Genomic DNA, 16,751 nt, shown 5'->3' on the forward strand with positions numbered 1-16,751 from the left:
GAGAAACATTGGGCAGAGTTTCTTTCACCCTATGCCCCTGTTACCTAGCAGTAAAAATAGGTACCTGGGTGTTAGTCAGCTGTCACGGGCTGCTTCCTGGGTGTTAGTCAGCTGTCACGGGCTGCTTCCTGGGGGTGGAGGCTTGGTCGAGGACCGGGCCGCGGGGACACTAAAAAGCCCCGAAATCATCTCAAGATAACCTCAAGATAACCACATAGGAATCCTAGTTTATATAGATTTATATTACTATTATTGTTATGCATGTGTTTTATTTAATTTATAAATAACTCAAATATTTTCAAAGTCTAAAACTAATGTGATAATGAGTATTGTGTGGTATTATAGATTATAGGGAGTTATAGGCTTTATTAGTGATATAGTTGGGTGAGATTTGCATATTGATGGACCTTCATATATTGGGAATATTTGTCTTTCACTGTAGTTGGTTGACACACACACACACACACACACACACACACACACACACACACACACACACACACACACACACACACACACACACACACACACACACACACACTTTTATAGTGTCAGAGTGGTTGACAAATGGAATGCATTAGGCAGTGATGTGGTGGAGGCTGACTCCATACACAGTCTCAAGTATAGATATGATAGAGCCCAGTAGACTCAGGACCCTGTACACCAGTTGAGATGACAGTTGAGAGGCGGGACCAAAGAGCCAGAGTTCATCCCCCGCAAGCACAGGTGCGTACGTAGGCATGAAATCTGTTATTCCATTAGGCATGATATGCTTAACGAGCCATAACTACATAAGCCAGAAATATAACAAGAAAACAGCATGATAAACTATGGGAAAGCAACAAGTGAACATAATGAAGGAATTACAGGTTACACAAGTAGGATTCTGAACATAAATTCAATCGCTGAAAAGAAACAACCAAATCACCGGAACCAGACGAACTATCACGTTGGATCCTGAGTGTGCTGAAGACCTAAGCTATCCTCTGAGGATAATATCCTCTCATTAATCGCTAAGTTCCCGAGGGAAGGAAGAATGCCGACAACGTTGAGGGTTGCCCAGTATTGAACCGATATGCAAAAAAAGTATATAAATAATATCCACTGAACTATAAGCCGGTTTTTATTCAACAATTTTAGTGTACAAATATAATGAGAACCTTAGGGGAAAAATAAATAGAAATATAATAATAACAAAATAATATTTAATAAATAAAAATAATAATAAAATAATAATAAAACAAATAATAAAAATTAAAGAAAAAATCGACCTGGCATCACATTTATGGCTAATACAGAATATTGGAAAGGTAAGGTATCAGGAGAGAGCCTGAAGCCACCCTTACAACACTTGTAAGGCACATGAGGAATAGGGTTTAGGATTGGACGGAGGAATGGAATGGTGCCCAACCACTCGGACGTCGGGGAATGAACGCAGACCTGCAAGAAGCATAACCGTCGCTCTACCGTCCAGTCCAAGCGGTTGGGCTCGGAATATTGCAGAAAAAACTGGTCTATCGAAAAGACTGTGATATGTTGTCTTTTTGTTGATATGTTTTGTTGCGTTTCTCAACAAGCCACTATATCACCTCTTGGGTACTTCACTGCCTCTCTTACCTAAAGTGCAACATTTTGGGGATATTTTGTTCTGAAAATCTACATCTAGTCAAGCTCTTCAGCACATGGAATAGCACATCATAACATGGACGGTAGAGCGACGGTCTCACTTCATGCAGATCGGCGTTCAATCCCCGACCGTCCAAGTGGTTGGACACCATTCCTTCCCCACCGTCCCATCCCAAATCCTTATCCTGACCCCCTTCCAAGTGCTATATAGTCGTAATGGCTTGGCGCTTTCCCCCTGATAATTCCCTCCCTTCCCTCTTCCTATCCAAGCTTCGTGTACATGTAAACTTACATATTTCTCCACATCTTGCAGACAAATGCATCAGGTCTCATTATTATTTCCTTAATATGTACATATCCAAATTTCCTTTCCATTATTTCCCCTTGCAAGCTTCATCAGTCAACACACACACACACTGGACCTGTATATTGCCTCCTGAAGCCCCCATCCGGGACGACACCTTCCCATCTGTCTCGTTAATCTCCACTGCCTCTCCCTTCCTGTTCCTGATTGCCCGTTCTGTCTCTCCCTTGGCTGTTCCATTCCTCTCCCTGCCTTTCCCTGCCCGTCTTAGCCTGTGTCTACCTCCCTCGCTCGCCGCCGGCCCACAGTATTCTAACATTAATCAAAGCAATAAATCCTGCCAGTCTACCTGGTGGCCAGGTTAGTACGTATCATGTCCAGTGGGAGTGGTGTCCGGCTCCTTCACAGCTGGGTGACGTAGCTACCTTCGTCTGTTAGTGAGTGCTACTTGGTGTAGGAGGCGTTACCTGAGTGCTACTTGGTGTAGGAGGCGTTACCTGAGTGTTACTTGGTGTAGGAGGCCTTACCTGAGTGCTACTTGGTGTAGGAGGCGTTACCTGAGTGCTACTTGATGTAGGAGGCATTGCCTGAGTGCTACTTGATGTAGGAGGCGTTACCTGAGTGCTACTTGGTGTAGGAGGCGTTACCTGAGTGCTACTTGATGTAGGAGGCATTACCTGAGTGCTACTTGGTCTCTTGCCTGAGTGCTGCAGAAGGCGTTTTATTATCAACAAGAAGCTATACAAAACAGGCACATTCAAGCAACTATATTAAAGTACAAACACCCACTCCCAAACAACTAGGAAACATGCCAACTAAAACAGAGAAAAACAACTCTAAACTGACCATCTTGCAGGTTACAAAGTAACTTTAGCAACAAAACAACGCCATCTTTGTGACCGTCTGGTCGTAGATCATTCATAGCTCTTAATTAGTCCATAATGATATCTTAATGAGCACATAATGATCTTTTAATTATATCAAAACTCACAAAGGTCTTAGAGGTAGGGGAGAGAGAGAGAGAGAGAGAGAGAGAGAGAGAGAGAGAGAGAGAGAGAGAGAGAGAGAGAGAGAGAGAGAGAGAGAGAGAGAGAGAGAGAGAGAGAGAGAGAGAGAGAATGAGACAGCTGATAATTATAATAAAAATATAAAATAATAAAATAAAAATTAAAATAATAATTATAAAATTATAATAAACAATAATAATAAAATAATAATAAAAATAATTATAATAATTATATAAATGTCAATTTAAGTGTGCTATCCTGGAGACTTATTAATAAAGATAACAGCAATAACAGTGAAGATAACACAGCTACACACACACACAGGTGTTCAACAACTGTGCACCTCTAACATGCAACAACGACAAGAAACATAACCTAAGTGGTGAACATAATGCCTTATTACCTAAGACTCCAGAAGACAAGAAACCTGACAAGGGTGATCAGAGTGTGGACGGGACTCAAGGTGGACCTCGTAGCTCGAGTTACTAATCAGTTGAGCCCTTACCACGGTGATTAATGTCCCTGGCAATCACCCAACCACCCTCCGCTAACAACCCGGACCTTCTCCTACTAAACGTTAATCATCGTGTGGGTGATTAACGTTTCCACCTCGTTAATAGGGTACGTTATAGCAAGCTCTGTGACCTTAGGTCACAACGTGGGGGAACCACGCCCTCTGGTGACGGAGGCGTCATACCAATTTGAGAAATGTAATTCAGTAATTAAGTCAATCTTCCGCCTGTTTAAATAGCCCAATTGTGACGGTCGTCAATAGTCAGAATTCGTACATACTGAGTTTTTAGATAGTAGTATACTGACTAATAAGGAATTCTTTTAAAATAAATAAAGCTAATAAACAAACTTAAATATTCCTAGGCCTAGTATAGTACACATATGTACTATATTAGACCTCACATATCGTATATTAGGCCTGGGAAGGTTAGGTTAGGTTAGTGTGTCAAAGCAACACAAGTAAAAAATTATTTTCCGGTTTGTCGAACTCAATAGTTCAGATTTCTACTTTCAAATTTCGTTGTATGTCGGTATATGTACTATGGTCGTCATCGTTACTATGAGTACTACCAAAACAGGAGGATGGGCTGTGTTATCTTGAGGTTATCTTGAGATGATTTCGGGGCTTTTAGTGTCCCCGCGGCCCGGTCCTCAACCAGGCCTCCACCCCCAGGAAGCAGCCCGTGACAGCTGACTTAGAACACCCAGGTACCTATTTTACTGCTAGGTAACAGGGGCATAGAGTGAAAGAAACTCTGCCCATTGTTTCTCACCGGCACCCGGGACCACAGGATCACAAGTCCAGTGTGTTGTCCGCTCGGCCGACCGGCTCTAGTTATGTTAATTGGCTGTTTAATATCTTGTCTTTCATACGGGCTTCCATGCAAAGGTAACACCTTTTAAATTATTTATATTGAAAATGTTTCGAAACTTAAACAGAAAACGGAAATGTTTCGACAGTGATTGACTCCGATAAATAAACACGTTATAAATGTGTTACCTTTTTATTAATTAATTATAAATAATTAATAATAGCCCACCTGGTACTTGACATCTTGATAAACTGTGATAAAATCTGAAATATCTAATTACAAGTTAATGATCAAAAGTGTGTATGTATATATGTATTTACTAATTGTGTATGCATGTAATTGGGGGAGCCGGTCGGCCGAGCGGACAGCACGCTGGGCATGTGATCCTGTGGTCCCGGGTTCGATCCTAGGTGCCGGCGAGAAACAATGGGCAGAGTTTCTTTCACCCTATGCCCCTGTTACCTAGCAGTAAAATAGGTACCTGGGTTAGTCAGCTGTCACGGGCTGCTTCCTGGGAGTGGAGGCCTGGTCGAGAACCGGGCCGCGGGGACACTAAAAGCCCCGAAATCATCTCAAGATAACCTCAAGAAGATAGCACGCAAAATTGACTCAGTATCCAACAGTTACTTATAAGAAAACTTCTACTAAGTTGAGAATATCAACTCAATAAGTAACTCCGAAAATTGCAAGAATCTTGCTTGAAACCAGTCTTGTGTTTGAAGACTTCTCCTGCACGATCTTAGACAACATCAAAGAGCAGCCCGGGTAAAGCTTCCCAACACACGGAGGGGCGCCAAAGGAACTCTCGGTCCATCTGTTAATTAAAATGTTCTCTGACCTCGGATTCCCAGGTTGGTCAACAGCACGCGTTGAAGGTGCGTTGATACAACACCGCGCGTTGAAGGTGCGTTGATACAACACCAGGCGTTGAAGGTGCGTTGATACAACACCAGGCGTTGAAGGTGCGTTGATGCAACACCAGGCGTTGAAGGTGCGTTGATGCAACACCAGGCGTTGAAGGTGCGTTGATACAACACCAGGCGTTGAAGGTGCGTTGATACAACACCACGCGTTGAAGGTGCGTTGATACAACACCAGGCGTTGAAGGTGCGTTGATGCAACACCAGGCGTTGAAGGTGCGTTGATGCAACACCAGGCGTTGAAGGTGCGTTGATACAACACCAGGCGTTGAAGGTGCGTTGATACAACACCAGGCGTTGAAGGTGCGTTGATACAACACCAGGCGTTGAAGGTGCGTTGATGCAACACCAGGCGTTGAAGGTGCGTTGATGCAACACCAGGCGTTGAAGGTGCGTTGATACAACACCAGGCGTTGAAGGTGCGTTGATACAACACCACGCGTTGAAGGTGCGTTGATACAACACCAGGCGTTGAAGGTGCGTTGATGCAACACCAGGCGTTGAAGGTGCGTTGATACAACACCACGCGTTGAAGGTGCGTTGATACAACACCAGGCGTTGAAGGTGCGTTGATACAACACCAGGCGTTGAAGGTGCGTTGATACAACACCAGGCGTTGAAGGTGCGTTGATACAACACCAGGCGTTGAAGGTGCGTTGATACAACACCAGGCGTTGAAGGTGCGTTGATACAACACCAGGCGTTGAAGGTGCGTTGATACAACACCAGGCGTTGAAGGTGCGTTGATGCAACACCACGCGTTGAAGGTGCGTTGATACAACACCAGGCGTTGAAGGTGCGTTGATACAACACCACGCGTTGAAGGTGCGTTGATACAACACCAGGCGTTGAAGGTGCGTTGATACAACACCAGGCGTTCAAGGTGCGTTGATACAACACCAGGCGTTCAAGGTGCGTTGATACAACACCAGGCGTTGATACAACACCAGGCGTTCAAGGTGCGTTGATACAACACCAGGCGTTGATACAACACCAGGCGTTGATACAACACCAGGCGTTGAGACGCCAAGTTACGCTCAAAGTTTGCTGTAATTGAAGACTTCTCCCGAAAAAACTTCTGACAAGATCGAACTTAACACACTTGATGAAACTGTCAAGAGTTTGAATGAACTTAGTAATATTCTGACCTTATCCCGGTGTTAAAAGTTTTAATTCATAATGTTGAAACCTTTTCTCGTGGTTTGGGGGGGGGTGGCTTTAAACTTGGTGCGTGGTGGCAGGGAGGGGAAATTGTTGGTCCGGTGTTCGCATCGTTCTACCCTCACGTGCAAGCATTTCAGTTTTCGTGAATTACGAAAATTCTCGGTGTCCCATCTTGGGTAATGTTGTTATTTTCAGAATATCTAATATGTCAGGTTTGTAAAGTTTGTCATATCTAATTTGCCTGTCATGTCTTGCCTAGTTTGTCAAGTTCTATGTTTTCAGAGTTGCCTGGTTGATGTGTCTTGTCTATGCTTCAATACACGAGTATGAGGCATTATCCATTTCCTTACATATGAATATGGTCAGTTACGAGGACGAGGAAGGTTAGGTTAGGTCGTGTTCACCTACAATTAGGTTAGGTTAGGTTAGGTCGTGTTCACCTACAATTAGGTTTCAATGAAACAAGTCAAGAGAGTTCCTCGCAAATTAACACAATAACATTTTGGAATATTTCTCGCTAACCCACGTAACCTGTGAGCAGAGATAACCTTTAATTAAACATATGTAATTAAACACAGCAAGTCAGAGTTTACCTCCAATTAAATATAAACAGGGAGAATGCACCTTAGTTAATTTACATAACCAAATAACTTACCAAACCCACCTTGTTTCCACACACGATACTTCATCTAGTTACCTGTCCCACACACACACCTGTCTCCAATTACCTGTCCACACTTCTCCACCAATTATATACCTGTCCACGTGAACTCTTCGCCAATTACTAGCACATGCAGCATCCCGTCTAGTTACCTGTGCTCGCAACGAGACAGAAGGATTGTGCGTCCATCTCCCGAGGATCAAAACGCCTCCTCCCTCGCAGGATGCTCGACCATGCGATTCACCAGCTTGTTAAGGGAAGCCTCAGGCACATGCCTCCCGTAATACTGACTGACCAGACTAACTCAGCTTCTCCTCTCAGTGCACTAAGCCGAAATTAATTGCCTTAATACCTTCTAATTGCAGTCATACGTATATAAATAAATCAATAAATACATCCTATTTTTCACCAGCCATTTTATCTGATAAAATAGTGTTATTACAAAGGTGTAAATACATAGGTGTTATTGCATATGCATTATTGCATAGGTACTACTACTTAGGTGAATGAACAGAGGCAAAAATGTGAATTGTATTTTGTATATTGTATTAATACAAAACAGCACAGTAGGGCAAGGGACAAGACTTTAGAAAGCCAGTGAAGAAATAATAATGACAGTTAATAATAATCAACAAATTAATAAAAAAATTCTGTAAACATTCAACAACAATAAAGTGATGATTTATTGACAAGCCGTTTAAATGCCGTTGAAGTGAGATCCCCGTTGCATGGGGTGTGGGTTGATTCCTTGACCAGGACATTGTAACAGTGAAATCAACTACTACTCTACTTCTCTAACTACCACTATTACTACTACTATTAAAACAACTACCACAACGACCGCTGTAAGCAAGGTGTTACGCAGTAACAAGCAAGTGATAGGGAATTAAGCCCTCAGCTTGTGCGAGCTTAATTACCCTAATTAGACCAGTTACTCCGTCCAAATCATTTGAGGTTCAGTTCAACTTGTCAACATGTCTCTGCCTGTCAATTACCCTTTACTTTCATCATCCGGATAACAGCGTTCAGCCAGTTACAAGAGAAACTGCTAGCGGCCACTTTGAAAAATGGCCGCGAAGGCTATATTGTAAGGAGGCAACCACGGCCACTTTGTAAACTGACCGCAAAAGGCCTCCGGGAGTCGAATCCTCGATGTCTCAACAAACACATTTGTTCACAAGCCGTTGTGGCATTGGTGGGCACTTGGGTGCCCGCTTCCACCCTCGCTAACCTTGCAGGGTGACTGGGCTTCGTCTGGGGATGGTCATAGTCAAGTCGGGTTCGAGCCCCATGCCCCTCCTCCCCCGTTTTGTGTGAAATTGGCAAATTACACTAATTTCCAATCTCGTTAAATACCTGACTCCATCCTCACTAAGATTCGTGTAACATGTTATTTTTTACGTAAATATTATTTGTTAGTTTCTCTTATGTAGGTCATTTATTGGCAGAGCTTAGTGAAAATGGTTATAAGGATGAAGGGAAGGTGAAGGGTAGGGGAAGGTGGTGAAGGGTAGGGAAGGTGGTGAAGGGTAGTGAAGGGTAGGGAAGGTGGTGAAGGGTAGGGAAGGTGGTGAAGGGTAGGGAAGGTGGTGAAGAGTAGGGAAGGTGGTGAAGGGTAGGGAAGGTGGTGAAGGGTAGGGAAGGTAGTGAAGGGTAGGGAAGGTGGTGAAGGGTAGGGAAGGTGGTGAAGGGTAGGGAAGGTGGTGAAGGGTAGGGAAGGTGGTGAAGGGTAGGGAAGGTGGTGAAGGGTAGGGAAGGTGGTGAAGGGTAGGGAAGGTGGTGAAGGGTAGGGAAGGTAGTGAAGGGAAGGGAAGGTGGTGAAGGGTAGAGAAGGTGGTGAAGGGTAGGGAAGGTAGTGAAGGGAAGGGAAGGTGGTGAAGGGTAGGGAAGGTAGTGAAGGGAAGGGAAGGTGGTGAAGGGAAGGGAAGGTGGTAAAGGGTAGGGAAGGTAGTGAAGGGAAGGGAAGGTGGTAAAGGGTAGAGAAGGTGGTGAAGGGTAGGGAAGGTAGTGAAGGGAAGGGAAGGTGGTAAAGGGTAGGGAAGGTAGTGAAGGGAAGGGAAGGTGGTAAAGGGTAGAGAAGGTAGTGAAGGGTAGGGAAGGTGGTGAAGGGTAGGGAAGGAGTTCAAGGGTAGGGAAGGTGGTGAAGGGTAGGGAAGGTGGTGAAGGGAAGGGAAGGTGGTAAAGGGTAGGGAAGGTAGTGAAGGGTAGGGAAGGTGGTGAAGGGTAGGGAAGGTGGTGAAGGGTAGGGAAGGTGGTGAAGGGTAGGGAAGGTAGTGGAGTGTAGAGACAGTGATGGAGAGGGAAGTTTGTCGATGGGAAGCCAATCGATGCCCGGGTAGCAGTGATGGTCACGGAGATGAAGACAGTGCAAACGATGCGTCACAATAACGTGACTGAAGATATGATGACCAAACGAGACACCAGAAGACCAAGAGACCACGACGTTTCGGTCCGTCCTGGACCATTATCAAGTCATTAAATGATCCAGGACGGATCGAAACATCGTCGTTTCTCCATTTTTTGATGAGTGGATTAGATATATGAAGACAGTATCTAACGAAGATGGCTACAGTGAGAAAGATAGTGTGTAGTGACGATGGTTACAGTGATGAGGATAGAGTGTAGTGAAGCTGTGATCTCCGTCACCCTAGCAGCGCCGAGTACACCCCACTACAGTTTATGAAATCAATATTCTCTGAGCCGCTCCACTAAAAAGAAAGAAGGAAAAACTTATTAGTGAAATATTATATTTATTTTTCATCATCGGGGACAATAAGCCTACACTACAGACTTGTCTTGTCTTGTACTACTTGTCTGTAGTACACCCCACTACATGGAGTATACCCCCAGTACACCTACCACCACACCTCTCTACACCCACCACCACCACACCCCTCTACACCCACCACCACCACCACACGCCTCGACACGAACCACCACACCCCTCTACACCCACCACCCACCACCACACCCCTCTACACCCACCACCACACCACACCCCTCTACACCCACCACCACACACCTCTCTACACCCACCACCAACACCCCCAAGCGGCGGAAACTGCCATCCATCACCCACCGTTAATAAAATTCACGGCAAGAGTGGATTATAAAACAGAATTCTTCTCTCCCTACCCATTTTTCACCCAGCGGGGGGGGTGGAGGGGGGCAGGAGCAACAGTCACCCACACCCCATCCTCCCATGGCCCCCCACCTTCCCCACAAAAATCTATCAACGAGATCATCGAGAGTTCAGATAGATATTCATCCAGGGGGGCCAGCGGGAGATTTAAAACTAGTTTCCCCACTCATAGGCATCATCACTCATCTTCAGATAATTAAACTAACTCGAAAACTTGTTTCTCGTTACGAATTTGTCTCCTGCGGCGGGGGAGCCCGCCCTTCGGAGCCCATTTTGGTACCCCCATAGCGTGGGTGTGGGTACAGACGGATACATGCAAGATACAGACGGATATATACACTAGGCTCTCTCTCTCTCTCTCTCTCTCTCTCTCTCTCTCTCTCTCTCTCTCTCTCTCTCTCTCTCTCTCTCTCACAACAGAAAACGGGACATCACGTCAATTTCGCGAGCCGCTACCATTTTTAAAACTAAGTACGTCAGTTTTTGACGTTAGGGGGGGAAAGTATACGTCAAAATACGTCGTGTTATTCAGGAGGACTTGATGACTCACCGGCGTTGATAGAGACGGGTCTGGAGGTGATGGTGCCCACACTGTTGCTGACCAAACACCTGTAGAGAAGAATAACACATATCGTCAGACATATGTATACACCCTGTGTATGTGTATATGTATACATATGTATATTTATACATATGTATATGTATACATATGTATATGTATAAACATGTATATGTATACATATGTATATGTATACATGTATGTATATGTATACATATGTATATGTATACATATGTATATGTATACACAGTGATACATATACATAATGGTATAAACATCAGGTGAGCCATACTGATATATACATCAAGGGAGACATTGACGTAGAGGGGGGTCTCGTAGTGCAGTTGGCTTCGTTTTGGACTCACAATCGGTGGATCCCGGGTATGATTCCCGGCGGGAGAGAAATGTTTGGGCACGTTTCCTTTCACCTAATGCCTCTGTTCGCCTAGCAGTAAATTGGTATCCGGGAGACAGGCGACTGTTGTGGGTTGCATCCTGGGTGGGGGGTAGGGGTAAGTAGTTCGACCTTGAGGGGGGGGGTGAGACCTAAATTATACAAAATTATTAATTATATGCCCGGGTGAGACATATATAATTATGTACTAGGAGAGCACAGTGTATGTGATGATTTTACACAACAAATCGCATGAATTAAGTGAAACTTCGAATCTTTTGAAAACTTGAAATTGCTTGAAACTGAAAAATACTCTGAAACATTCAAAACGAATCCTCAAAGCCCTTAAAATGAGCCTTTGGCACTTTGAAGATAAGTCTTTTTAAACACTGAAAATGAGTCCTGAGAGCACTTTAAATTACCTTTCAACACTAAAAATGAGCTTTTGCCAATTTTGAAAAGTAAATCAATAAATCACTAAAAACGACCATTTAAATCCCCCCAAAATAAAAACACGAGCATTTAAACAGAATGCATAAACCAGTGATCATTACAAACACTTACAACACTGAAGATCAAGAAGCGTAGATAAATGAAAAATACATATAACAATGGAAAAATTATCTGGAACATCATGAAATCGACCGACCGGCTCCGTGACCTTTGGCTGACCCTAACCTCACACTTAAGACTGCCACTCGTCAAGTAACCCTGTGATCATCACATGTCTCTCGAAAAGTATTAATCCTACCCGATCTTTGAGTTGTCTGTAACGGGCAATACATCACCTACCCCCACTTGACCCTTGACCTCCCTCTGACCCCTGAAGGTACTCACCAACGATCCCTGACTCACTATGACCCTCCACTGACCTGTAAGTGGCTGCGTGAAGATCATGGCGGTACTGTTCAGGAGGGAAGGGTAGGAGAGTGAGAGTGGAGTTCGCGTGGCTGCCTGACACTGTCCTCAACCCTCCCACAGGCTCGGCTTTCGCGCCGTCAGCAGTCACCCAGGTGATTGTGGGTGTGGGGGAGGCCGCGGCGGAGCAGGTGAGGGAAGCTCCCCTAGTGTTGGGGAAGGACAGTATCGAGGGAGGCTCCTGAAGCAGGCGAGGACCTTCACGAAGACACAAACATCCTGCAAGAAGGAAAGTCAGATATGAGAAATGATATTTTAGAAGTTTGTTTGGGCAAAACTTACCCTCATTTTTGGAAGAGATCCAAAAATGACGTAGTCCTTAAGCATCACGAGAATTCTGTGAAACCTGAACGTATTTGGCAATAATTGCAAGTATTCTGCAAAGAATTGAAAGTATTTTGAAAATTACAAAATACTCATTTCTCTCCAGACAGAAATGAGTATTTCGGAAGGAGCACAATTAATTTGCCAGCGTCAGTGGCTTCGTGGACTAAGTAGGAAATACAACACATCCGTTACTGGCTTGATAATTATACAGAAACTCTTGAACAATACAATAAGTTAATATGAACAAAATTCTCTCAAATAAATATTTTACACCTTGCCAACTGTGAGGAAACTTTCCAAAACTCTGTGAAGAATCAGATAAACAAAAAATAAGAAAAAATGAATTATTATAAAATACTAAAGCATGCGAGAAGGAGTATTTACAGAAATAACGGGGGAGTAAGTAATTTACAAGGTAAATAATTTACTTTGCACGGGGGAGCAACAATTAGTAAGGAAACACTAGAACAAAGGTCCTTGCACAAGGACACAAGCACATAAACTCTATACTTAATTTGTGTAGCAAATATCCGCCATAATAGATAGTAAGAATAAAGATTTTTTTGTTTTGTGTGTGTATGGGGGGATAAGGGGATATTGCAATTTTGTTCTTAATATTAGAGTGTGTGCGAGGCTATGGAATACTGACGTTCTTGTTGTTATAGATTCAGCCACTCGGAACAAGCTGCAAGTAGCACGGGCTATGGTGAGCCCGTAACTTACCTGGCACAGAGGCGGGGCAAGTAGCACGGGCTATGGTGAGCCAGTAGTGGACTTACCTGGCACAGGAGCGGTGATTGGAATGCTGACTATATGCCTTGGCTTTATACCAGTCACGTAAAGCAGAAACACGTGACTATACCAGTTATATAGAGTGGAAACACGTGCCTTTATATTTACAGATCACTAGAGGCCAGCCATTACCTCACCTCCATCAACCATTCGCGTCTGCAGAATCACCCAACCATCCGTATTCCTTTTATCACTGACATGGCCCCGATGGATTTAGTGTATAGGAAGCCCAAACAGCTTCGGGCGCAGGTTGGCGCAGTAAACACCAACATAGCGCCATAAGACCTATTTCTTATCACTATTGACCGTGGTCTATATTGACCAACTTGGTTTTTTTGGGGTGAGTGTGTGTCTACTCTGTGCATTGGAGGCGATCCTTGCTTCTCTCTCTCTCTCTCTCTCTCTCTCTCTCTCTCTCTCTCTCTCTCTCTCTCTCTCTCTCTCTCTCTCTCTCTCTCTCTCTCTCTCTCTCTCCATATATATATATATATATATATATATATATATATATATATATATATATATATATATATATATATATATATATATATATATATATATATATATATAATATGACCGAAAAAGTAAGATTAATAATTCTAACACGAATTTTCTCTATCTTTCTTACGTTTTTTTTTTTTTTTTTTTATAAAACCAGAAAAACGGCCAGCCTACTCATGAGAAACTCTCCAGACACAAAGCAGAACGCTTTAAAAGAGACCAACGTCTTTATGTCTTCAAATGCCCTCTTGGGGACTGTAAGCCTCAAAAAAATAGTATATAGGCAAGACAACAACATCTCTTTCCAGGCGTTTAACGATGCATAAGCAACAGGGCTCCATTAAGGAACATATAATCTCTTCCCACAAACAAACCATCACCAGAGAAATCTTAGCAAACAACACAGAAATCATCGATAGATACAGCGATAGCAGGCGGCTTGACGTCTGCGAGGCACTACACATCAAGAAGTCAACACCAGCAATCAACAGCCAATTAATGCACAACTATATTCTACCCACTTCAAGACTCCGCTCCAATATAGAAGCATCAAGAAATATGGACCAATAGGCTTTCTACAATTACTTCCATTCAATACCCATTGTTTCGTGTTCTGTCTTGTGTTGGAATTTAATACCCATTGAATACCCATTGTTAAAAGTTCGTTTTTCACCTCATCCACCTCACCCAAATGTAGATATAAACCTCGAAGATGTGTAAGCTCTATTCAGTTTCAGTTGTGTGTAAACTAAAGTCTTTGAAAATGCAATAAGTTTTACGAAACGCGCTCAAGTGTCGCGTCAGACTAGAAATAAAAATGAATTTTGGAGAATTGATCTTTGAATTACCATCAACAGTGAAAAGAAACGTAAGAAAGATAGAGAAAATTCGTGTTAGAATTATTAATCTTACTTTTTCGGTCATATTTAATAATATATGTCTACAGGAAAGACTGCTACCAAAATATACTAATATATATATATATATATATATATATATATATATATATATATATATATATATATATATATATATATAATTCAGCGTGGTTTCTCCTGTCAAAGGAGATTAGAGAAGACGTGATACAATAACAAAGGTGAGGCCGTCTGGATCGTGAGGTTTGTCAAAGGTGAATACTGCTCAGCTCCTCGTTACTCAGCCTCGTGAGGCAGACTCACAAGAGTCTCCTGAGTCAGTGTGTTCCCACCACAGCCTTCAGTATACAGTATACTTATGAGAGGACACACACACACACACCCTCTCTCTCTCTCACACGATGTGTGTGTGTGTGTGTGTGTGTGTGTGTGTGTGTGTGTGTGCATACGCCCGCGCGCGCGCAGAAAAATTCCCATAAATACCGATATAAAACTTCCAAATAATATCTCGCATTAAAGATCTTTTGAAGTAAAAATGTAAAAAAAAATCAACATTTTTAAAACAGTTTAAACGTATTCACGAGACCATAAGGAGCTCTCCTCCCTTGCTGGTCGTCTCAGACACCTGTGTGGTGGCTGGTGCGTGTCCTCACTATCGCGAGGACATGAGGGCGGAGGGAGGCAGCTTCTTGTTCATCTCCCGAAGCACGGTAAAAAGGGGGGAAATAAATTGTGAGAGCAGGAGACCTGGACAACATATTAAGAGGGAGAGCTACACGCAGGAACCTTTTGGGCAGTTTTTGAGATTGGGAGGAAAGTGAGGGATGGGAAAAAAGGGTGGTAAGAGATGGAAGAGGAAGATGAAGTAAGGAATGTGAGAGAGAGGGGGAGGGAAGCAGAGGAAGGGGTGTATGAGATAAGGGGGGGGGGGGAGTTCAATAGCCCCTTGTGAGGCGATGAACGATGTTAACGCCACTAACAGAGCGGAATCATTCCGTTCAAACCAACATTACACCGTACAGTTTGTACGTATGTTCCGAGTGATATCATACTGAATAATGATATGGGATTAAATAAATTCTTATATTTCTGCTTCTGTCCCTCAATCTGCACTACCCCTCCCTCATCTCTCTCTCTCTCTCTCTCTCTCTCTCTCTCTCTCTCTCTCTCTCTCTCTCTCTCTCTCTCTCTCTCTCTCTCTCTCTCTCTCTCTCTCTCCCTCGCTGTCAACACCAACAACCAAAGGTCTTAAGGGTAATCTTAAGTGGCACAAGGAAAGAGAATTTACTAATCGACTTAAGAGACTGGTCTTAGTTGTGGCTTGGCCCGGGCCCTGTTACTATCCCAGCCCAGAGCAGACGGAATGGGGGAGATGGGGAGAGGCATCCCAGTGAGGGAGGGAGGGAGTGAGGGAATGAGAGAGAGGGAGTAGGCTGGAGATTGCGAGGAAATAAGGCTGGGATTCATTACAGTGGGGAGTGTAATTGAGAACAATTGCGAGAGGGAAGGTAGTGAGGCAGAGAACTAAGTAATGTAAGCTAGACACAATAGTCTAGCGAAACACGGCTTGAAAGAAGAGGATGCAAACATTCTTCGTGTATTAAGTACACGAAATATTAAGTTTATTTTAAGCAAGTAATGTCCAGGTAGTTGCTTAAATAACAAGAAAAGAGATAAAGTGAGGGAAGGAGGAAGAAAGGGTGGTAAGATATGGAAGAGGAAGATGAAGTAAGGAATGAGAGAGAGAGAGAGAGAGAGAGAGAGAGAGAGAGAGAGAGAGAGAGAGAGAGAGAGAGAGAGAGAGAGAGAGAGAGAGAGAGAGAGAGAGAGAGAGAGAGGAGAGGGAGGCAGGGAAAGAGGTGTATGATATATATATATATATATATATATATATATATATATATATATATATATATATATATATATATATATATATATATATATATATATCCAATCTGCAGTACACACCCAATTTTGTAAGCATGGCACTGATGAGGTACAGAGTGCCTCTGTCTTGACCCTACAGAGGTAGTGAGTGCCTCTGTCTTGGCCCTACAGAGGTACAGAGTGCCTCTGTCTTGGCCCTACAGAGGTACAGTGCCTCTGTCTTGGCCCTACAGAGGTACAGAGTGCCTCTGTCTTGGCCCTACAGAGGTAGTGAGTGCCTCTGTCTTGGCCCTACAGAGGTAGTGAGTGCCTCTGTCTTGGCCCTACAGAGGTAGTGAGTGCCTCTGTC

At 43.5% G+C, this 16,751-nt stretch overlaps 1 protein-coding gene across 5 annotated transcripts in view; it reads right to left on the minus strand.

Annotated features, from left to right (window-relative positions):
- The window catches only part of LOC123758917 (cell adhesion molecule Dscam2), a 355,224-nt gene that overhangs the window by 202,218 nt on the left and 136,255 nt on the right, over positions 1-16,751 (minus strand). For all 5 annotated transcript variants that reach the window (XM_069334603.1, XM_069334604.1, XM_069334605.1 and 2 more), the window contains exons 2-3: positions 11,975-12,239; positions 10,700-10,758 (exon numbers count right to left, since the gene is read on the minus strand). In XM_069334603.1, the coding sequence (XP_069190704.1) occupies positions 10,700-10,758; positions 11,975-12,239 (324 nt within the window). The remainder of the gene's footprint in view (positions 1-10,699; positions 10,759-11,974; positions 12,240-16,751) is intronic.

This window comes from Procambarus clarkii, chromosome 31, assembly GCF_040958095.1.
Source record: "Procambarus clarkii isolate CNS0578487 chromosome 31, FALCON_Pclarkii_2.0, whole genome shotgun sequence".
NCBI classification, from domain to species: Eukaryota; Metazoa; Arthropoda; class Malacostraca; order Decapoda; family Cambaridae; genus Procambarus; species Procambarus clarkii.